This window comes from Oryx dammah, unplaced genomic scaffold (assembly GCF_014754425.2).
Source record: "Oryx dammah isolate SB20612 unplaced genomic scaffold, SCBI_Odam_1.1 HiC_scaffold_8, whole genome shotgun sequence".
In the NCBI taxonomy this organism is placed as follows: Eukaryota; Metazoa; Chordata; class Mammalia; order Artiodactyla; family Bovidae; genus Oryx; species Oryx dammah.
In genome coordinates this window covers 33602162-33624907 of record NW_024070192.1, presented here as the reverse complement: position 1 = coordinate 33624907, position 22746 = coordinate 33602162, and the positions used below count along the sequence as shown (strand labels likewise).

General features: G+C 50.8%; 1 protein-coding gene across 1 annotated transcript in view; it reads left to right on the top strand.

Moving 5' to 3' along the window:
* Positions 1-22746, top strand: part of NTN1 (netrin 1) — a 189490-nt gene that overhangs the window by 131377 nt on the left and 35367 nt on the right. The window contains exons 3-4 of the mRNA XM_040243374.1: positions 1895-2044; positions 5082-5135. Of these exons, the coding sequence (XP_040099308.1) occupies positions 1895-2044; positions 5082-5135 (204 nt within the window). The remainder of the gene's footprint in view (positions 1-1894; positions 2045-5081; positions 5136-22746) is intronic.

Genomic DNA, 22746 nt, shown 5'->3' with positions numbered 1-22746 from the left:
CCTTCCTCTTCCTAATTCTTCTCCTGAGCCCCTCCTGGGCCCAAGGCTGGCCAGCTGGGAGAGGCCGGGTCTTCACCTGTGGCCTGGCACCCTCATGCTGAGCGGCACCCGCTGGGGAGGTGTTAGTGTAGCTCTTAGGTGAGCGCTGCTCTCACTTATTCCCTTGGATACTTTTTTCCCATTTGGAATAGAAACAGAGCAGCTCTGGCACCAAGTGAACTTGGAGCAGGCTGCCTCCTGCAGACAACTGCTCACCCTCTCCAGGCTTCTCTTCCCTGGGGGGAGGACCAGGGAGACCCCAGGGGAGTGGGCGAGGGCATTGGGCTCCTTCCTGCCTCCCCTTCTCTGCCCACGCTGAGTCCACTGCCTAGGTCCAGGGAGGCAGGTGTCCTGTGTTTGCAGATACCACAGTTCTTGCTCAAGCCTCGTGGAGTTAGTGGGCATCGAGTTCCCAGGTCACACTAGTGGTAAAGAGCCTGCGTGCTCATGCAGGAGACGTAAGAGACGTGGGTTCAATCCCTGGGTTGGGAAGACCCCCGTAGAAGGGCATGGCAACCCACTCTAGTATGTTTGCCTGGAGAATCCCATGGACAAAGGAGTCTGCTGGGCTACAGTCCATGGGGCCACACAGAGTTGGACAAACAGTACACATGGCCTGATGTGCTAGTCCTCTGTATCCAAACACTATAGATGGGGTGACTTAAACCATAGATACTTATCAGGATTTTGGAGGCAGAGAAGCCCAGGATGGAGGTGCCTGCTGATCTAGCGTCTGATGGAGGTTGCTTCCTGATCTGCAGACAAGCACCTTCTTGCTGTGTGCTCGTACTGAGAGCTCTTTCTCTCTTCCTCGTCTTCTGAGGGCACTGATCCCACCATAAGGGTCTCACCCACATGACCACGTCTACCTGACTACCTCCCAAGGGCTCTGCCTCCTAATGCCATCACACTGGGGGTTAGCTTTCAACATATGAATGTGCAGGGGGGATGCAGTCATTCAGTCCATAATAGGGGCGTGTCCCCTTAAACTCCTCTGGCTATTTTGTCACTGGGTCCTGGAAATAGGGAGGGAGCCTTGGGGTGCAGTGTGACGGGGTGGGCAACCGCAGCTCTTTAGCCCATTGCAAACCTGGAGGAGGGGTGTGGGGTGCAGCAGCCCCTGAACTGAGAACCAGGGCCTCGTGGCACGTCCCAGCTTGGCCAGTCCTTTTCTGCAAGGCCCTTGAGGGGTTCCTTCACCTCCAAGTCTTTAAGTTTCATAAGGGCCTTTAAGTGAAGGATAGTTGTGACTCTTCCTGGAGCTATAGTTGATGAGTTTTGTGATCCAGAAGCCTGCATCTCAGACTGCCGGCCTGCCAGTCAGGTTGGCTGGACAGAGCAGAGTGGGGCAACAGCCCTGGGAGGGACACTCCTTGCTAACTCCCTCTGAGCTGGCAAATCCCAGGGCTCCATCAGGCCCCAAACCCTGTCCCTCCCACCCAGAGGTTAGCAAGGATGCATGGGTGCTAGGACCTGGCTGGGGGCAAAGGAGCAAGAGGGCACAAAGCAGCCTGTCAAGGGCAGGTATACCCCCAAATCTGACTCCTGCCCTCCCACTCAGCCACGGCTGTGAGGTGTTCCTCCTGGGCCTTCAGAAGGGCACCCCGACTTGACTCCTCTGCCCGGACTGTCCTTTCTGGTTGGTCCATTCTGATTTTCGTTTCCTGTCTCCAGGTAGGCAGGTGGTCAGTGATCAGAGCTTCTGGAATGTGTGTGGGTTGGCCCCCCACACCCGGCTCCTCTCTTCCCCTGGAGTGGGGTCTGGGAGGGTGCCGCTAAGTGGGGAGGGCCTTGGAAGAGGGTGTGCTCTGGTCACTCCCACCCTCTCACCCCCTCTGTTGTGTGTCCTCCACAGCCTGTGATTGCCACCCCGTGGGCGCTGCTGGCAAGACCTGCAACCAGACCACGGGCCAGTGTCCCTGCAAGGACGGCGTGACCGGCATCACCTGCAACCGCTGCGCCAAGGGCTACCAGCAGAGCCGCTCGCCCATCGCCCCCTGCATAAGTACGCGGGCCGCCCCTCCTTCCGGCCACGTGGGGGCCCAGGGTCACCCATGTCTGGGGGCCAGTGCTTATTGAGGTGGATCTCTGCACTCACTGGGGCCCTGTGTGAGACCCCCCAAGCCTAAGGAAGTCTCAGCAGAGCCGGCCCATCCATGGCTTTGTTCTGACAGTCTCCTGCTCCCAGGGTGCCAGAGGAAGCATATCCACCTCTTCCCGTATCCACCTTGGCCCTGGGCCTGGGTTGGGAGTGAGGTCTGGATCAGGGGCTGCTGCTGTGGGAATTCTAGGCCCCTCTGCCCTGGCAGATTCAGAGCAAAAAGAACGGACTCCAGGTGGGGGTCAACCCCTTAGTTGCTGGAACCTGGGGAGAGATCAGGGGTGGCTCAGGGCCTTGGCTTGGGAGAGCTTTAACATGTTAAAAGGTTGCAGAGGTGTCATGAGCACAGGTTTAGCTCCAGTGGATGCCAGGGGCCTGGGTGGGCACTAGCCCTTGGCCTCAGCCTGTTTGATTCTGAATACAGGGCTGACCTGAATTCAGAAGGGAGGACGAAGGAGGAGCCAACCCCAGCCTCTGAGGCAGACCCCAGGCACAAGGCTGCCTCTCCAGAGCAGGGCTTAGCACACCCTGCCTGGGGATTTGGCTCACTGCCTGGTTTTGTGTGGCTGGCTGGGCTTTTTTTTTTTTAAACCTTTTAAAAATGATTAAAACAAAAATTAAAAGATTACTAATTTACGACATGTGAAAATGATATGAAAGGAAAAGTTCAGCGTCTGTAAATAAAGTTTAATGGGACCCAGCCGGGCTCACTTGTTCACGGACTGCCTGTGGCCACTTTGGGGCTCTGATGGCAGAATTGAGTAGTGGCGACATAGCCCCTGTGACCTGCAGGGCCCAAAATGTTTCCTAGCTGGTCCTTTGCTGGAGAAGTCGGCCGACCCCTGCTTTATGGTTTTCAGTGTCCTCTAGCTCTGGGTGGGCACCAGCTTCTCAGGTCAGATACCAGGGTCTTGGAACAAACAACCTGAAGCAGAGCAGGAGGCTGGGGACCAGGCAGCTGCTTGGGGTCCTTGGAGTGGACCCTGGATCTTGCAGGGAATCCGCTCCCCCCGACACTGGGCGGTAGTCTTCGACATCCCACACCTCATCCACTTGACTTGAGTGTGGCCGCCTGTCCAGGACACTCCAGGCTGCGTGGCTTCCAGCAGGTCTTACGACCAGGAGATGTTGCCATGGTAACAGCAGATACCGCAGATCTGAACCACGGGAAATTGAGCCTGTGTCCATCCAGGATGGAGCAGGTTGAGATGGTTTTCACGACATCTAATTGTCCGGGTCTCACAGCTTGCGAGTATCTTTCTCTTCTGGCCCTCCAGAAAACTGACCATTTTTAGAAAGCTGGGAGGAGATCGGCCCCACCATCCGAGCTTGTAAAAACGTAGGGGAAGCAAACGAGGTCTCCCTGCGAGGGGTGTCAGGAGCTGTCGCATTCCCAGAGTGGCTGGGAGCAACATTTCAAATCCCTGAGGGGAAAGGCCTGGAAGTGGAGCTGATTTTTCAGAATTAGGGATGGAAACCTTGGGAGATGAGAAAGCATCCCGCTTTCCAACACGCTCTGTACCTTTTCCCTTCCTCTTGAAAAGGGCGGGCTGATGCTGGGGGTGAGCGTCACTGCCAACCACCTAGAGACCCGGGATCTCCATCCTGGGATTTCTGTGAGCTCTTCCTGCTGGCACCGGGTTTCAGGTGTCCAGACAGGACCTTGGACGCTTGTGTCTGTTTGATCACAGCTCTGGGACCCATGGGGCCCTCTGCTCACGTCCTAGAGCCAGGCCCGAGGAGTGAGGCTCAGGCAGCCAGGGTGGCTCCATGGCCACTGGCCCCAGCCCCTTTCCTGGATTTGCAGGATTAGGCTGGGCTGTCTGGATTTCCCTCTGGAATGTTCCTGCTGGGGCCAAGTAGTTCATGAAGACTCAGAGGGAGCGCAGCTTCTTAATGAGCTGCTGTACAGGGCACCTGTAGCTTGCTGTCGATGATAAACCGAGAGTAGGGGTTCGGCACCATATCAAGGGCCACCCCTCTGCCTATTGCTTCTGAAGGTGCAGAGCTGGCTTCTGCGGGTGACCCTCAGGTTTGCCCCTAGGCCCGAGTTTTCCATCTTGCCCACCCCCCAGGACCCAGGTGGCAGCTGATCTAGAGTCTGGGGGGTCCAAGGGAGATCTTAACCCCTAGCAGTCAGGCGGTGGCCAAAATCAGTGGGGTTCGTGGAGGTGTCTGTGACCCCACATTCATACAGTCACTCGCCGGGGAGGTGACTCCCTGCCACTCAGGGAGTTTGGGTTCTTGGTTTGGCCCCGACTAGAAAGAGAATCTGGAGCCGTGAAGTCTGGAGCCTGGCTGAAGCTCCTCACCTTTTCTGAACCCAGGACTGGAGCTTGTAGGAAGGCGTTGCTGTTCTCAGTAGGAGAGGAACGGTCCCAATAGAGCACACTTCTCTCTGGCCTTGCAGTCTTCTGTATTGTCAGTCTGTTCTCCCTGCCGAGAAAACACCTTAGCTCTTGAGGTGTGAGCCCGTGGGAACCTAGACCAGAGTGCAGACCCCTCTTTGCATGTGGAAAACACCCCCCAGCACCCTCACATGCCACCCCTGCCACAGACACCTTCCCCACCCATGAGTCAAGGTCAGCCTGAGCTCAGAGTCTGTTGATGATGAGTAAGGGGGGGCCTAAGGACCCCTCTCTCTGCCCCTGGCCCGAGGCAAGTAGACGGCACACAGACAGCAGAGGGGGCAAAGTCCTGCCTTTCCCTCCTCGTCTCTGCCAGGTGGAGGGACAGCTTCCAGCTGAGAACAGGGTGGTCTGGCCCCTACGCCAGGCTTTCCCTTTCTCCCTGACTGTCATCTCCCGGGGTGAAGAGTGGGACCAGGAGGGAGGGCCCAGGGAGGCTGGGAGGAATCTGCACTGTGCTCTTTCTTCTCTAAGGTCCAAAATAACATGTTCTGACCTTGTTTCCCTTTCCCTCCGTCCTGAACCCCACAAAGAGATCCCTGTGGCACCGCCGACCACTGCAGCCAGCAGCGTGGAGGAGCCCGAAGGTAAGCGGTCCCCTTGCTGCTTTCCTGCTTTTGCTGTGGGGTGCGCTGGGGGCTGGGGAAGGGAGGTTAGAGGGGCCAGACTCCCCGGCCACCACCAGGGTGCTGGCTGGTATCAGTGGTTCCCCTGGACTGCACTGAGCAAGATGGAGCCACATGGCATTTTCTGCGATGATGTCCCTTCTAAGAATAAAGGGGAGGGGGCTTTATTAGTGCCTAGGGCTAGCTTGTCTTCCAAGCCCGGGACCTTCAAAGCCACGGTCCTCCTGCTCAGCCAGCGAGGGGACGAAGCTATCTTCTAGCCCAGGGCCATCCAAGCCAGGGTCCTGTAAATTCCTTCTTGCAGAGAGGGAAGAAGATGGGTGGTGGGAATGGAAAGGACATTCTTGGAGCACTGGGGTCCACAAACAGAATGAGGAGGGGTGTGAATCGGGACAGGAAGAGACTCACGCTCTTATTGTCCCTTCCCTCTAACTGAAATCAAGAGTTTCCGAAAAGAAAAAAAAAAAAAACTTCCCTGGTGGTCCAGTGGTTTGGACTCGACACTGTACTGCAGGGGACTTGGGTTCTATCCCTGGATGGGAACTAAAATCTCTCATGCTGTGTGGCCAAAAAAAAAAAAAGAGTTTCCTCCATTGCAAAGGTGGGCCACAAACCACAGCCGGGTCAGCAACATCAGAGATTTGGCCACCTGCAGAAATCCCAGCCGTTTTCACATCATGTTAGAGTTGGTGCAGGTATCATGAAATATTATTTATGCTTGCTAATTGCTTAAAAATGATGAAAGTTACCAGCCCTGCTGTGGGATCTTGATTTATAATCATTAATAAAGAAACACATACATTACATCACTGAACCATAAATCTAGGGTTTTGAAAATATTTGGGTAAGTGTATTTCAGTATTGATTAGTTTCCTTTGTAGTCTTGTGGATTTTATTTCTGCATTTAGAAATATTACTGTGAGAAAGGGCCCATGGATGTCACCAACCCTTGGTACAAGAAGGGTCACCCAACCTTGGCTTTGGGCACAGAGAGGGCTCCAGCCTGGCTGGAGGGGGGCACCAGGTGGAGAGCAGGTCAGGCTGTACCCAGTGCTGTGGGCCTGGGGTCACATGGGGCTTTTGTGTACTGGTACTTGGAGTAGGGAGCTTCCCAGGTGGCTCAGTGGTAGAGAATTCGCCTGCCAGTGCAGGAGACACGGGATGCATGGGTTCAGTCCCCAGGTCTGGAAGCTCCCCTGGAGAGGGAAATGGCAACCCACTCCAGTATTCTTGCCTGGGAAATCCTATGGACAGAGGAGCCTGGTGGGCTACAGTCCGTGGGGTCTCAAAAGAGTTGGACATGACTCTGTGACTAAACAACAGCTTGTAGTAGGAGTGGGCATGGGGGGCAAGAATGGTGACAGTGGGGCCCCCCAGGGGACCTGAGAGTCAACTCAGGGGCCCCCTTTGCTCCTCTCCTGGTTGGCCTGTCGGGGAGGCCCGGGTACCCGTGTGATCACCTGAATGCTTTAGAATAGACTGGATTGTTTCGAGTGATGGCTGGTCCATGGGAACTTGAGAAAATGGATGCAGAACTTGGATATTCATAGTCACCAAACAGCCCTCAAAGAGGAAAGGCCAGAAAATTTCAGGGAGTGCTGGAGGCCTCAATGGGGAGAACCAGAGACATAGTGGACTTAGGTTGCTGGGTCTTCAGCACTTTGGTTGAGTGTCGGGGACACTTACAGGAGAAATTGTGCTGGGAAGGGGCTGGAGGAAACAGCATCATGGGTGCCTGGGAGGACACTCTTTGATAAAAAATAGATTCAGAGGGACAACTCCAGTTCATCCAGCTCCTGGGCTTCCCTGATAGCTCAGTTGGTAAAGAATCCACCTGCGATGCGGGAGATTCCGGTTTGACTCCTGGGTCGGGAAGAGCCCCTGGAGAAGGGATAGGCTACCCACTCCGGTATTCTGGCCTGGAGAATTCCATGGACTGTGTAGTCCATGGGGTCGCAAAGAGTCGGACACGACTGAGCAACTTTCAGTTTCAGAGCAGTTGAGAATCAAGAAGACACTTTCAGGTCATGGTGTTCTGCTTCTTGCTTTTGCTGTGACATGAGCCCCAGCAAAGCTCACCAGGATGAGCTCCTCGGGCTGAGAACACAGCCCATCCAAGGTCAACGCAGATCTTCATGGTCGCTCACTCTCGTCTCCCACTTTGCTGGTCCTTCCAACCTTGACTTTAGGTTTCTCGTGGTGGTTTTTGGCTTCTTCCTTCCAAATTCGAAATGTGCAAATGGAATAGAGGAGAAGCAAAAAAAAACTCATGAGATTTCTCTACAGTCCACGAGAAGCTGGTATAAAGCTCAACCAGACAAAAGATTCCTGGGCAACTAAGTTGTAGCATCTTCCTTTGAAAAAACTTTACTAATTCTCAGTTTTCTCATTCCTTTTGGTTTTGTTACTATTTATTTCCTTTCTTTCTTCTGGACCTTGGAAAACATGATATCAATGGAAGCAAACAGTCAATGAACACCCTTGACAAAGTGCTTCCTCCACCGAGGGGCTAGGTGAGCAAGTGTGATGCCTGTCGAGACGCTGGGTCCTTGGCCAGACCCGTTGTGACTTTCTCTGGGTCCCCGGATGCCCGGGATCTCTCATGCTCTCCCCAGAGAACTTGGGCCAGATCCGGATCATGGGCTCTGGGACTCTGGGGTCTGAAACCACAAAGGCCTTGCTCGCCTCGTCTCAGCAGGAGGGAAGTTGTGGGCAGGAGGCCAGGGGGCCCCCTGGGAAGCAGGGCCTGGGAGCTCAGTCCATCCGAGCCTGTCGATTCTTGCAGTGTTTGAATAGCGAAGGCCTCCATGCTGGGCTGCCTGAGAAAAGCTTGTTTACTTTTGCCTGCGGAAAGAAGGAGAATTAATAAAGCCGAGAATTTGTCCTGAAAGCTGATGGACATAACCTCACCCTGAACCCACCCATCCCCTTGAAGGGCCAGTTCTCTCTGGGAATGCTGTCCACCTGCTCACTGAGCCAGCTGGTACCCCATTTTGGGAGGAAGGGAGGCCAGGAACCATTTTGTAGTTTTGTAGATTTGTAGTTGTAGAGACCTCTACCCTGCATCCCCTCGCTGTGCATTAGCTCCAAGGTATCAGTCTATCTGCATGTTTGGTTTGTAGAGTCCCCTGGGTTTAGCAGAACAAGCGCTGTCTCAAAGCCAGGAGATCTGGGGTTGATCCAGCATTGACTGTGAAGCCTTGAACAGAGCAAAGACTGCTCTCTGCCTCCTTGAAGGATGAAAGGATGGGACCACTGGTCCTGGGCCTCCCTGCCCTGAGTCTTCTGGGAGGAATAAACTTCTGCTAAGCTTTCTTCTTCTGTGTCAACGCCTGCTCGCTCCCCTACTCGCTCTGGTGATCTGTTTCTCCCACGAGCCTTGCAGGCCCCCATGGGCAGAGGATGCAGGTAAATAGTTAACACCTGGCTGGAGGTGGGGCCTGATTTCTAGCCTTTGCTGCTCTCCCTGGTGTAAACCAAGCCCAGGTGAGCCTCCCCACCGGGAATAGAATGTAGACGCCTTGGGAACCAGAAAACCAGAGAGAGGCAGGGTGGCCTCTGAGAAGGCCAGGCACTGATGGCTTGGGCTGGCCTCCAAGTCTGAAGGGACGTGGCTGTCGTCCAAGTGGAAGCTGGACCCCGGATGGAGGTAGGAGAGCGAACAACCAACGTCTGGGCTCCCGCCACCTCCCAACTGGTCTTGGGTTCTCCCTGCAGCCCAGCTGCACTTACCCCTTTTGGGGCCCCATGTGGCACCCTCTGCCAACCGCTCCAGTGGCCCAGCCCGGGGGTAGGGGTAACTTCCAAGGCCCCCCACCCCCAGCAGTGCTCAGGGGAGCCAGGTAGCTGAAGCTACATGAGCCACCAACCCCCCCAACTCAGGTGCTCCCAGGTCGGGGGGTGTTTAAGGGGGTGGGGGTGTGCGTGTAAGGGATAGGGGTGGGCTTAGAGATGTCACCTCTGGGGACCCAGCAGCACCTCTGTTTTTTCCTGGAAGACAGTTTGGTTTTTCTAGACCTGGAGCTGGATAGGGTTGGATTAGTCTCGCTTTAGACTTTGGTTTTCCGGGGGAGGGGGTAAGACTTGAACACGGCCTTGGCTGGTGTTTGGGTGGGGGTGGTGAAGGGCACTGAATTGGGAGTTTTGCCTGATCTTGTTTCCTCTGCTGTGAAATTGGGTGATGATAACACTGTTGAGTATGGTTATTGTGGGGATTAAATGAGATGATTTGGGTAAAGACTGTAGTTCGACAGTGGGCTTATAAGTGCTCAGTTAAAAAAAAAAAACAATGGAATGCCATGGAAAATACAGATGCTTCCCTGGTGGCTCAGTGGTAAAGAATCCGCCTGCCGATGCAGGAGTCGGGGGGGTGGGGTGTTGATTCCTGGGTCAGGAAGATCCTCTGGAGAAGGAAGTGGCAACCCACTCCAGTATTCTTGCCTGGAGAATCCCATGGATAGAGGAGCCTGGGAGCTACAGTCTTTAGATTTGCAGAAGAGTCGGACACAAATTAGTGACTAAACAACAGCAAGATGGAGGGAGGGGCTTAGCTGGGCTAAAGTCTCTCCGTTCCTCGCTGGGACTGTGGGTTTACATGAGGATGGGTGCAGAGAGTCAGCCAGAGGGAGGGCTCTTGGGAAGACCTTGATTGGAAGCAGGTGGGGCTGCCCAAGACAGAGGCCAGGTGGCCTCCTCACAGACCATAAGACCTTCTTAAAGACTGGAAACCAGTTAAAGGGCTTGACTTCACAATAGCCAAAAGGTGGAAACAGCCCAATGTCCACCAGTAGCAGAGCAGATAAACTCCGTGTGCCATGTCCATATGATGGAGTATCATGCAGCCATAAAAAGGGATGGAGTACCAGCATGGGCTAGACCTATTGAAAATACTGGAAGAAAGTATGAATGCTAGTACCGCAAATGCTAGCATTTAAATGCTAGAACCTTGAAAATAACTATCCTGAGTGAAGGAAACCAGACTAAGAAGGCCACATAGTCTATGATTATGTTTATACAAAATGCCCAAAATAAGCAAAATCAGGGATAGAAAGTAGATTTGTGGTTGCCATGGAGTGGGAGGAGGGAGAGATGGGGAGTGACTGTTTGATGGGTACAGGCATTCCTTTTGGGGTGATGGAAGATTCTGGAACTAGAGAGTGGTGATGAGTAACACTGTGAATGTAATTAATGCCACTGAATTGTACATTTAAAAATGGTAAATTGTATATGTGCTTTACCACAATTAAAAAAAAATTTGTTTGTGCCAGGTCTTAGTTGCGACATGCAGGGTCTTTGCTCTTTAGTCATAGCTATGTGAACTCTTAGTTGCAACACGTGGGATCTAGTTCCCTGACCAGGGATCGAACCTGATTCCCCTGCATTCAGAGCATGGAGTCTTAGCCACTGGACTCCCAGGGAAGTTCTTACCACAGTTTTGTTTTTTTTAAGTTGAATTTTTGAGGTCAGAGTGCAAGGGTGCAGTGGACCTGGTTTGTTTGGGGTGGGCTGACTGGAGAGCAGGAGCCCTGGGGACGGGGCACTGGGGCTCGGGCAGCAGTGGGCGACGTGCTTGCCTTCCTGACCCTTCATTCACTGGGAGACTTCTGAGGTTGGGGGGCTTCTTAGTACCTTCCCACTTCGTCCCCAAGCAGAAATAGCTCAACCAGCATGGGGAAATGGTGGACGTCCTCTGTGACCTTCTGGACGTACAGCAGTGGCTGTGTGGCTTAGTGTTGAAAAGATCTGCCTGCACAGCCCTCTTCCTCTTCTCCTTTCAGGGTTGTCTGAGAAGGATGTGGTTCCCTGGGTCCCAGTAAGGGAGCCATTGTTACTCCTGGTGTAGGAGAAATGGACCTGTGAGTTCGTGGGGGTGGGAGTGGGGAGCTGGGATCCCCGGCCACAATCGCCTGGAAGCAGCTTTGGCTACTTGTAAGGACAAGGTCTGTTAATTGATTGCTAATTGGATTTCAAGAGATGGGGTGAAACAGGATGTAGAGCTGTCCTGGATCAGCCATTTGAGTCAACAGCCATCAGATAAGTATGGCACCTGGAAGAGTTTGCTCCAGACTCAGGAGTGAAGATAAAGCAATTCTGGCTAAGTGAAGGAGAAGGAGATGACATTTATAGAATGCCTGCCCCGTGCTTGGCAGTCTTCCCAAATCTTAGCCATTTAATCACCTCATTTACCTAGGTGAAGTAGGTACTGTTATTACCCCATTTTATGTAGGAGAAACTGAGGCTCGGAGAGGTCAGTGAGCTGAGATTCCAGCCTCAAGGTCTGTGAGTGGTGGTGTTTGTTTATGGCTGTGCTGGGTCTTCATTGCTGCCTCGGGCTTCCTCTAGTTGCAGTGAGTGGGGCTACTTGTCACGGGGCCCGGGCTTCTCTTTGCGGTGTCTTCTCTTCTTGTGGAGCGTGGGCTCTAGGGTGTGTGGGCTTCAGTGGTTGCATCTCGTGGGCTCTGGAGTGAGGGCTCAGTGGCTGTGGCGTGTGGGGTCCTCCTGGACCAAAGATTGAACCGGTGTTGCCTGCTTCGGCACGTGGGTTCTTAACTTCTGGACCACCAGGGAAGTCCCTGTGAGTGGCATTAACCTCCCTGTCATTTGACCTCTCAGTAGCCATGGTAGTTGGTCAGTGTAGGGTAATTTAAAAAATTTTTTTAAATATATAAACATGTATATATGAATATATATATATAAACTATGAACACATGTAGTCACACACACATGACCTTGGGGTAACATCCTACCAAGAGAGAAGACAAACTTGTGTGTCCACAGGGGACCTAAAATCAAGGTAGAGATGGGGGTGCACCCAGTTAAAAGCCACTGTCTCCCACAGGTGCCAGTTAAAGTGCCCCTTGGGAGTGTGGTTGGTCGGTGTGGGGTGCTGGGGTGGCTGGTGTGCCTGAGGCCACAGGGTCTGGGCTTGGGAGAACCACTTAGCAGTGACCTGTCCCTTTGGTCACAAGGCAGCTGAGCGAGACGGGCATGTGGATCAGCTTATAGGGTGGGGGTGGGGGTGGGCAGGGCTTTGGTGACTTCCTCACAGCCTTATGTGCTAAAAAGTGTCTGCAGAGAGTCAGCTGAAAATTGTTAAAACTGCTAAGACTAACCCAGGGAAGCCATTACAGAATGAACATGCAAAGGTCAGTAACTTCTTATATCAGTGACACCTAGTTACAAACTGTGTCCGAGCCAGTGAAAAGCATATAATGGCCTGTAGAAACTGTTTACTGAATATACCTTTTTTTTTAAATGGTAATGGAAACAATCTCCCAATTAGAATAGCAACAAAAATATCAAATACACAGAAATCAGAGTAACAGTAAAGGTACAGAGTGTATATTAAAAAAATAAAAAGAGGGTAAAACTGGAAATTTGCCCGTGGTCCAGTGGTTAGGACTCTGCATTTTCACTGCCAAGGACCTGGGTTCAATCCCTCCTCAGGGAACTAAGATCCCACATGCAGTGCACTGTGACCAAAAATAAAAATTGAACTTAAAAAATTTTTTAAAGAAATAAAAAAGAGGTTATTTCCCAAGGGACACTAAAGACAAGATTGGAAGATCATACCATGTTCTGGAAGGGCAAGACTCAACACTGTAAAATGTCAGTTCTCCTTGAAATCTATAAGTTTAGCATCATCCTAGCCAAAATTCCAACTGGATAGAATGTGATTCTTAAGTTCAGGTAGGAGAATAAATGAGTGAGAAGAGCCATGAATGTTTTTTAAAAAAGAAAAGTGATGACGGGTGACTCGTCCTACCAGATTTTTTAAATATTGTAAACAGGATATTTACTTTAGTGTCATCCTGGCATAGGAACAGAAATCACAAAAACTGAGTAGAAAGTCCAGAAATAGACTTGAATATAAACATAAGAACTTGTATACGATCAAGCTGTGATTATAAATCAGTGAGGAAAAGGGTGAATCGGTCAGTAAATGGCGCTGGGGCAAACTGGCTGTTTATTTTTAAACAATAATAAAATTAAATTTCTGCTTCATGCTGTGAACCCACATAAATTCCAGTGGATGAAATTTATTTTTAAAATCTTAAAAATTCTAGGATAAAGCATTGTTAGTATCATGTAATCTTTGACTAAAGAAGGCTTTCTTGATATACAAAAGTCAGAAATCATAAAAGGAAAGATTTTAAGTAGATAAAAATAGAAAACATCTGTACCTCAGAAATCTCTAACCAACATAAGGCAAATGAAAAGCTGAGAAACATCAATTTTTAACGTGAATGACAAAAGACTAATATCCTCAATAAATAGCTTTTACAATTCACCAAAAAAGAGATCCTAATACAAAATTGAGCTGAGAAAATGGACTAGAAATTCAGAGAATTTATTCAAATGGCAATAAGTATCTGAAGTATTCAGTTCAGTTCAGTTGATCAATCGTGTCTGACTCTTTGCGACCCTGTGGACTGCAGCATGCAAGGCCTCCCTGTCCATCACCAACTCCTGGAGCTTGGTCAAACTCATGTCCATTGAGTCAATGATGCTATCCAACCATCTCATCCTCTGTTGTCCCCTTCTCCTCCTGCCTTCAATCTTTCCCAGCATCAGAGTCTTTTCCAAGGAGTAGGTTCTTTGTATCAGGTGGCCAAAGTATTGGAGCTTCACCATCAGTCCTTCCAATGAATATGAAAACAGAACTGATTTCCTTTAGGATGGACTGGTTGGATCTCCTTGCAGTCCAAGGGACTCTCAAGAGTCTTCTCCAATACCACAGTTCAAAACCATCAATTCTTCAATGCTCAGCTTTCTTTTTAGTCCAACTCTCACATCCATACATGACTTCTGGAAAAACCATAGCTTTGACTAGACAGACCTTTGCTGGCAAAGTAATGTTTCTGCTTTTTAATATGCTGTCTAGGTTGGTCATAGCTTTTCTTCCAAGGAACAAGAGTCGTTTAATTTCATGGCTGCAGTCACCATCTGCAGTGATTTTGGAGCCCAGGGAAATAAAGTCTGTCACTGTTTCCCCATCTGCTTGCCATGAAATCATGGGACTGGATGCCATGATCTTCGTTTTTTGAATGTTGAGTTTTAAGCTGGCTTTTTCACTCTCCTCTTTCACTTTCATCAAGAGACTCTTCAGTCCCTCTTTTCTTTCTGCCATAAGGGTAGTGTCATCTGCATATCTGAGGTTACTGTTACTTCTCCTGGCAATCTTGATTCCAGCTTGTGCTTCTTCCAGCCCAGCATTTCACATGATGCATATAAGTTAAATAAGCAGGGTGACAATATACAGCTTTGACATACTACTTTCCCAGTTTGGAACCAGTCCGTTGTTCCATGTCCAGTTCTAGCTGTTGCTTCTTGACCTGCATACAGATTTCTCAGGAGGCAGGAAAGGTGGTCTTGTATTCCCATCTCTTTAAGAATTTTCCACAGTTTGTTGGATCTGAAGTATTATACTTTAGTTAATAAATATTTTTATTTAATAAGTATTTGCTTAATAAAGAAATAATATTAGCAAGAATACATTTTAGGGACTTTCCTGGTGGTCCAGTGGCTAAGACTTCGAGCTCCCAATGCAGGGGGCCTGGGTTAGATCCCTGGTCAAGAAACTAGATCCCACATGCTGCAACTCAGAGACCTGGCGCAGCCAAACAAACAAATACTGAAAAAAGAATACCATTTAAAAACCTTATTAAATTGACACTAGTAAACAAAAAGTAATTCCTAGTGTTAAAAGAGTTAGGGAAACAGGCACTCACCTGCTCTGGTGATGGGAAGGTAACTTGGTACCACTTTTATGAAGGGCGATTTAGCATCATGTATCAAAATATATTTTTGACCCCATCCTTTCCCTCATAGGAGTTTAGCCTAAGGAAGTAGTGATGTGTGGCAAGACTTAGCTACAAGGACCAAATGTCTTTCAGTAGTGTTTTAGTGACTCCATTATGAAATATCTGTATAATTATGTTGTGGGAGAATATTTGACTACAAAATGAAAAGATACAGTATACCCGCTAAAGCAGATTACACATCTAATTACATGCGGAGGGTCAACTTTGGTGAAAAGACTTGCTTACACAGCATTTCAGAGAAATTATTTCGTTTGCGCTCATATATTCACATAGTTCCCAGCCTGAGACTGTTTTGCCTCCCGGGGATATTTGGACATTACTGGAGACATTTTTGATTGTCAGCAGGAAGAGAGTGCTAGTGGCATCTAGTGGGCTGGGGCCAGGGATGCTGCTGAACATCCTGTATCACACAGGACAGCCCCCTCGGTGATGTATTATCCAGCCCTGAACGGTAATAGGAGTGCCAAGGTTGAGAAGGCAGGTGTATTTTTGCAAGATAGCATCCACGTGCTCTCTCCAGAAGTACTGAGGCAGGATGCTGCCGGTGATTTCTTAGTTACTCGTCAAATTGAAACAGATGCAGCTGAGGGTTTAGAAGGGGACTTCGTAGGTGGCTCAGTGGTAAAGAATCTGCCTGCCAATGCAGGAAACTCAGATTTGGTCCCGGGGTCGGAAAGACCCCTGGAGTAGGAAATGGCAACCCACTCCTGTGTTCTTCCCTGGAAAATCCCATGGACAGAGGAGCCTGGGGGGCTGCAGTCCATGGTGTTGCAGAGTTGAATATGACTGAGCACGCACGCACTTGCACGAAGGTCTAGAAAGTGAAATTTTTCTTTTTTTTCTTTTTATAATATTTATTTATTTGGGCGCATCGGGTCTTAGTTGTGGCACGCAGGCTCAGTAGTTGTAGCAGGCAGGCTTAGTTGCCCCAGGGCATGTGGAATCTTGCTTCTGTGACCAGGGATTGAATGCAGTCCCTTCCATTGTAAGATGGATCCTCAACCGTTACTGGACCACCAAGGGAGTCTCTAAAGTGAAATTTTTGGAAATCAGCTAGCTGTGATTTCAGAAATCATAGGTAATACTATGCTCACATAGGCAAGTGTTTGCCTGATCCTTTTTCCATGGTGAATTTTAGCCCAACCAAATATGAAATTTATCCAAAGTTCTGAGCTTTACTATGTATTACTGTATTTTGAATTAATGTGATTTAACTGATAGTTAAAATTTTTATGATGAAAAATCTCAGAGCAGTGGCCAGAACAGAGTTAGACTTCTGTGTTCCCATCACATTGATTTAACACTTAACATCATGCCCCATTTGCTTCAATGATTTTTTTTTTTTTGCCAAAAGATTTTCCGAGAAAAGATTAGACATTATGACATTTCACCCCTAAATATTTCAGAACCCCTCATTCTGAAAAAGAACATTTCTTACATCTTCTCAATAGTTTCATTACACCTAACAAAAGTAACAGTAATTCTTTAATATCATCAGATGCCCAGTCCACCTTCCAGCTTTCTTGGTTCTCCCCCAAATGTCTTTTACAGCTGGTCTTCTCAGTGGTTTAATGATTACAACATGATGCAATCGTGTGCTACACAAAGCCTTATATTTAGAAGTGCACCAGCGTTCTGTTTTCAGGGTAGAATGAGTGTGAAGTGCCATGTCAAATGAAAATGCTACCTGCGTGTTACCTGTCATCATCATTAACTTCGTGATCTTAAGGGGACCCATCTGGCCAGAGGGTCGTGGGCTTTGGGGACAGAGGTGGGGTGAGAGCTCTGAGCTTCCTTTAGGGGAGTGTCCCTGAGGAATGGGCACCTCCACAGCCGAAGGGACAAGGGAGCCAGCCACCATCATAAATCCTTGTCATTCTCTCTGTGATGGGAGCTGAGGGTGCTGGAGCTAAAAGCCGTTCAGCAGTGGCTTCAGGTGCCAAGCGGGGCTGGAGAATTCTCGGGTGTGGGGCTGTCCCCTGTTTGGTTCAGCATCTCTGAACGGTTGTGACCATCCAGTATCCTCTGGTGGCAAAACAGCTTCTGGTTAAGAACTGCTGGGTTCTGGTTAAGCCCAGATTTCCGGACATCAGTGCTGTTCCCTAAAACATTCTGGGAAAGGAACCAGAGGCTGAGCCAGGGGACTCAGTGGTTCCGAAGGCTCCTTTCTCTCGAGCAGCACCCGCCCACTCCTCTTGCCCTGGCTGGAGACCAGACCGATCTGTATGTGTTAGGTTGGACCGAATGGAATTGCCATTTTCTTTGAGCAGTTGTGGCCCACAGAAGTGGCATTTCACACGGCTCAACTGACTGCTTCTGTCCTTTTGGCCAGCAGACCCGGGCAGCCTGCTGGTAGGACTTTCTCTTTCTGTCAGTCTGTCTCTGAGACTTTTCTCTGCCTTTGTCTCTGCCTCTCTTCTCTGCCACCTTCCTTATTCCTTCGCTTTCCCTCCATCTCCTCCCCCCTCCCTTTTCCCCCTTTTTAGGGCCTGCACAAAGGGCTGAGGGCAGAGGTCAGGCTGGGGTGAGCAGGGCCAGGAGAGTGCACCGCCCCCGTCCCACCACCGGGGGCCTCAGTCACCCTGGGGAGCACAAAGGAAGCCCCTTGGCCTGGAAGGGTTTCAGGACCCTCATTGTTCCTCTTTGGCCAGGCCTTTGCAGGTGGAGCTGCCACCAGCCTTGGAGGAAGATAAAGGGATGAGCCCCCAGAGGCCAGGGGAGCACGTGGGGGTGGAATATTCAGCCCTTCTGGGGGCTCTTCCCACTGGGGACTCAAGGCGGGGGTGGCTTTGGGATGGGACAAGTGACAGGTGTCAGAGAGAGGCTTGGAATCCCCGGGGCCCGCCCCTGTGTCACGCGGATGTCACAGGGTCCTTGTTGCTGAGGCTGGGGGGTTGGGGGCGTGCAGGCTGCAGAGCTGGCTGAGGTGGGGCGGAGGCTGAGACACCCCTACCCCCACCCCGAGGGGCGGCTCCTGCCCAGAGCTGTGCCTGGAACCTCCCTTGGGATTCCTGTGGCGGCCGGGGATGTCAGGCATCACAGTCCCCTCTCTGCTTGCTCTTGGGTTTGTCCCCTGTGAACCCTCTCTTGCTACTGAAGTTAGTAAAGACCCCCACCCCACCAACCTCAGAAATGGTCCCTCTGATTTCTTAAATACCCTGCCAGGTTTAAATCTGCTCTAGACTTGGACTTTGCTGGTGGTCCAGTGGTTAAGAATCTGCCTGCCAATGCAGGGGACAGGGGTTTGATCCCTGGTCCAGGAATATTCCAGATGCCACAGGGCAACCAAGTCCCTATGCCACAGCTACTGAAGCCTGTGAAGCCTGAGCACCGCCTTGAGGAGCAGCCCCCAGTCACTGCAACTAGAGGAAAGCCTGCACAGTCGAGAAGACAAAAAGCTACTCCAGACCTAAAGCAGTAATAGTAATAGTAGTAGTGTATTCGTTCAGTTGGGCTGCACTAAAAAAACACCATAGACTGGGTGTCTTAAACAACAGAAGTTTAATTTTCTCAAAGTTCCAGAGGCCGGAAGTTCACGTTCAGGGTGCTGACATGGTCCAGTTTTGGCAAAGAGCCTCTTCCTGGCTTACAGACTGCCAACTGCTTGCTGTGTGCTCACCTGGCGGGGAGAGAGCTCTCTGATGTCTCTTCTTCTAAGGGCCATAATTCCACCCTGATGGGCCTCACCCTCATGACCTCATCAAACCCTAGTTACTCCCCAAAGGCCCCACCTCCAAATACCATCACTTTGGAGGTTCGGGCTTCAACACAGGAATGAGGGTTGGACACAGTTCAGTCCATGGCAAGCAGTGATGACAGCATTCTTAAATGCCATCATTTACTTTAAAACAGAGATTTTGAGTACTCCATGACCCTCCCCTACACCAGTGACTCAATGAGCGTGTCCTGCAAACCACTTGATAGCTCTGGGATCTGTCTTGCCACTGAAATGAAGCCGTTGGGCTGATGATCTGTTCAGTCCCCTCCCGCTCAGTATTTCCACGTCCTGGCTGGTTGGCAGACAGTGACTCTGGCCTTTTGGTCACAAGTGTTTGCCTTGGGGGCTCTTTCAAGGTTGTGTTGAGGGGGTCTGTGGGGTTTGGACCAGGAAGTGTACCCAGACCTAGGGGAAGAAAGGTGAGGAGGAGACTGGACAGGGGACAGCGTCTGCCCATTATCGAGCATCCTCCTTGGCTATGGACGCAGAGCTTCAGTACTGGAAGGACCAGCCTGGTCTTGAGGTGGGAGAGGCTGCCAGCTGCCCCCTGCCATCTGATATGCATGAGGGACTGTCCCCACTAGGCCCCCTGCCCCCACCTCGTCAAGTAGGCCTCTCTTTCTGCTTGTCCCACTGATTCTAAACCTATGGGCAGGGTTTACGAAACTGGTCCCTCTCTACCCCAAGACGCACCCACACAGATCAGGGGCCTTCAGAGCTTTAGTTCAGTTAGAGCCGTGGACCTGAATCTGGGGAGGCTCCGGGGACCCCTGCCCCCTTCCAGTTCCTTCCAAAGGAGAGGTCAGCTGCTTCCCAGGGGAGGTGGTGGCCTGTGTAACTTGCATTGTTTTGTGGCTCTGCTCAAGAGTAAAGTGTGTTGTAGCATCAAGGAAAGAAGAGAGCTGCTCTGTTTGCAGAGGTTAGAAATGAATCAGGGTCTGAAACAAATTTATTTTGTGCAAAGATGTGTCTGAGAATTGGTGGTGTGCTGGAGCTGGCACACACCTGCTCACGAGAGCCGACTGCTGGCATCTCTTCCAACTCTGCATTCAGGGCATGGGGCTGGCAGTTTGAAATTGGCTGTGGTGGGAATATTTACACCTTGGAAAATGGCACAAACTGTGAATCAAGACTTTTTCTTCCCAGGGAGCTGGTGGTTACACATTTATCAGCATTTCTCCCCAGAAACCTCCCGAGACTGGAATTTTGCCCCCCGATAGCAGTATGAAATCTGGACTTGGCGCATCCAGTCTGGCTTCCCCATTTGACAAGTGGGAAAACTGAGCCCTAGAGGCCAGTGACGGCCGAGGTTACACAGTGGGTTGATGACAGAACCCAGGTGAGGACCCAGGTCTCCCATCTCCCCATGTACCATACTGTCTCAAGCCAGCACCCTTTCAAATTGTGGAGAGATATCAGCATGGGGACTTGGAAGAGTCCTCTTGTTGAAGAGAGGTGAGAAATTCTTAAGGGTTTGGGGCAGCAGATTTAGTGGATGCTGCTTTAAAATTTCCTTCAAGCCAGGATGGGTTAGATTTTCACTCACTGCCATCTTATCCTCCAGTCCCAGGGTTGAGAAGTCATAGTTTAGCATCTGAAACCTCCCTGCAGGCGAGGACATCTTCACCAGACGGAGACAGCGCTGAGAAAGTGGCCATCCTTTTAGGGCAGATAATCCAGGATTGTCCTGGCTCTGCACTTCATTCCTGTCCGTCCTTCTCTTCTGTGGTGAATGTACTGCTGTGGACGGGGATAAGGCACAGTGCCAGCTGCTCTTTTGGGCTGTCAGGGGCCCCATGACAGGGATTCTTGTGCTGGTGATTTACTGAGGTGATGTTCTCAGGAGAAACCAGTAACAGTGAGGGGAGCGGAACAGGGTGGAGGAAGCTAGGAAAACATGTGGCTTCAGGAGAAGACTGGCCTCAGCCTATCTCCGTGGGTGCTCTGGACAGTGAGTCACCCCAAAGAACCCAGAGAAGTTGTCCTGCATACAAGCAAAAGGGCTGGGTAGTTATGTTGTTCAGTCTCTAAGTCATGTCTGACTCTTTGCAGCCCCATGGACTGCAGCATGCCAGGCTTCTCTGTCCTTCACTATCTCCCAGAGTTTGCTCAAATTCATGTCCATTGAGTTGGCGATGCTGTCTAACCATCTCATCCTCTGCCGCCCCCTTCTCCTTTTGCCTTCAATCTTTCCCAGCATTAGTGCCTTTTCCAATGAGTCAGCTCTTTGCATCAGGTGGCCAAAGTATTGAAGCTTCAGCTTCAGTCCTTCTAGTGAATATTCAGGGTTGATTTCCTTTAGGATTGGCTGGTTTGTTATACCTGCCCACAATGCTGGCTGTTGGCAGTAGACTTCTTCCTGGGATGGGGTATATGGATATTTCCAAGCAGAGCAATTTCCATCAGCCAAGGGCAAACCTTCAGAGAAAGTGCAAGTGTGAGCTTGTGGCCACCAGCTCCTGCAGCAGCTGGTGGTGGGTGCACTGGCCTAGGAAAGGGGGTCTCATCAGTGGATTTCTGTTTTGTTAACTCTCCAACAGCTCTACTATGGAAAGTCCTGGTGGTTATTCTCTGGGGCCTGTGCCTTCCCTCTTGACCCCTGACCAGTCACTCAGTACAGACAGTCTTGCAATCTCCCTCAAATCTCTCCCCTCTGCCACACACACACTGCTGCTACCATCCTGATTCAGACTCTGTTTACTTCTCACCGATGGTGTGTGGTCAGAGCGGGCTCTGTGCTGTAACAAGCGTCCCCAACAGTCCATTGCAGGTGTTCCTGGCTGGGCAGCTCCCTTCTAAGCAGTGAATCCGAGGTCCAGGCTCCTTCTGTCATGTGGCTCTTCCATCCCCTGAAGCCTCAGGGTCATTGATTTGGAAAAGAGAGTACTATGGGATCACTCTCCAGGCCAGGCCTGAAAACATCTGCATCACTTCCGTCTGAGTCCCAGAGCTGAACTCAGTCACATGACCATACCTAACTGCAAGGGATGCTGGGTAATGTAGTCTCTAAGCCCAGGAGGCAACTAAAAAGGTGTTTGGAAACTATATACAGTCTTCCCTGTAGACTTCTTTTGTTCACTCTGCTGACTTTTGGGCATCTGTGGCCATCTGTCTTCAGGGTGCCAGTGTTACTGACATGAGAAAGTGATGGTGAGCTTTGAGGGCCTTTTCTCTGTGTAGGAAGTAGGTAAGCCCAGTCTTGGCCAAGGGGTGGACATCCTGCCTGCACAGCTGCCCATGGTGGGGTGTAGCCCACCCAGGGAACTCAGCAGAGGTGTGACTGCATTGGCACTGGCCTAACTAGCTGGGCTTACCAGCCAGCCAGCCAACCAGTGGGGTGAATACCGCAGGGGCCACCAGCTTCGCTCTCTTTCCTGACCTTCCCAGGGAGCCTGGGTTCTCCTTCCTCCCCTGCGTCGCTGAATCGCCCTTCAGTACCAAAGGACGGCAGCTCCAGGCTGTGTCCACTGCTGGCTCTCACTGGAGAAGCGTGTCCACGGCCAACTGGATCCCCGTTGGGACAGCTTTGTTTCCCCGGCTGAACACAAAATCCCCTGTTCACTCGCAAAGCCGACAAGGAGACCCCGTGGGGCTGGCCCTGTGGGAGCAGACAGCAGTGAATGCAGGGCCCCGATGGCTTCAGCTTGTTAAAGGCCAATACACAGGCTGGTCCTGCCCTCCGCGCGGCAGACAGAAAGGAGGGCGCAGAGCTGTTACAGGGGATTAGCGGCCGCAGACGGACGGAGGCAGGTGCAGCCTTTTCTGCAGTTCGGAAGGGTTTATGAAATACTGATCCCATGCTCTATAAATCCTTCCCTTGGCCTCATCCGGGCTATAGCCTGAAAAAATGGGGATTTCTTGTCCAGCCAGGCTTGGGAGTGGTTTTGATTGTCCCACCCCACCCCACCGCCAACTCTCAGCACTCCTTGCGAATGCCAAGCCAAGGATTTGTGCACTTGTCCGTTGATTCATTTTCTTTTCATTCATTCATCAGAGGCACATTTATTGAGGGCCTGTATTAGGGGCTGGG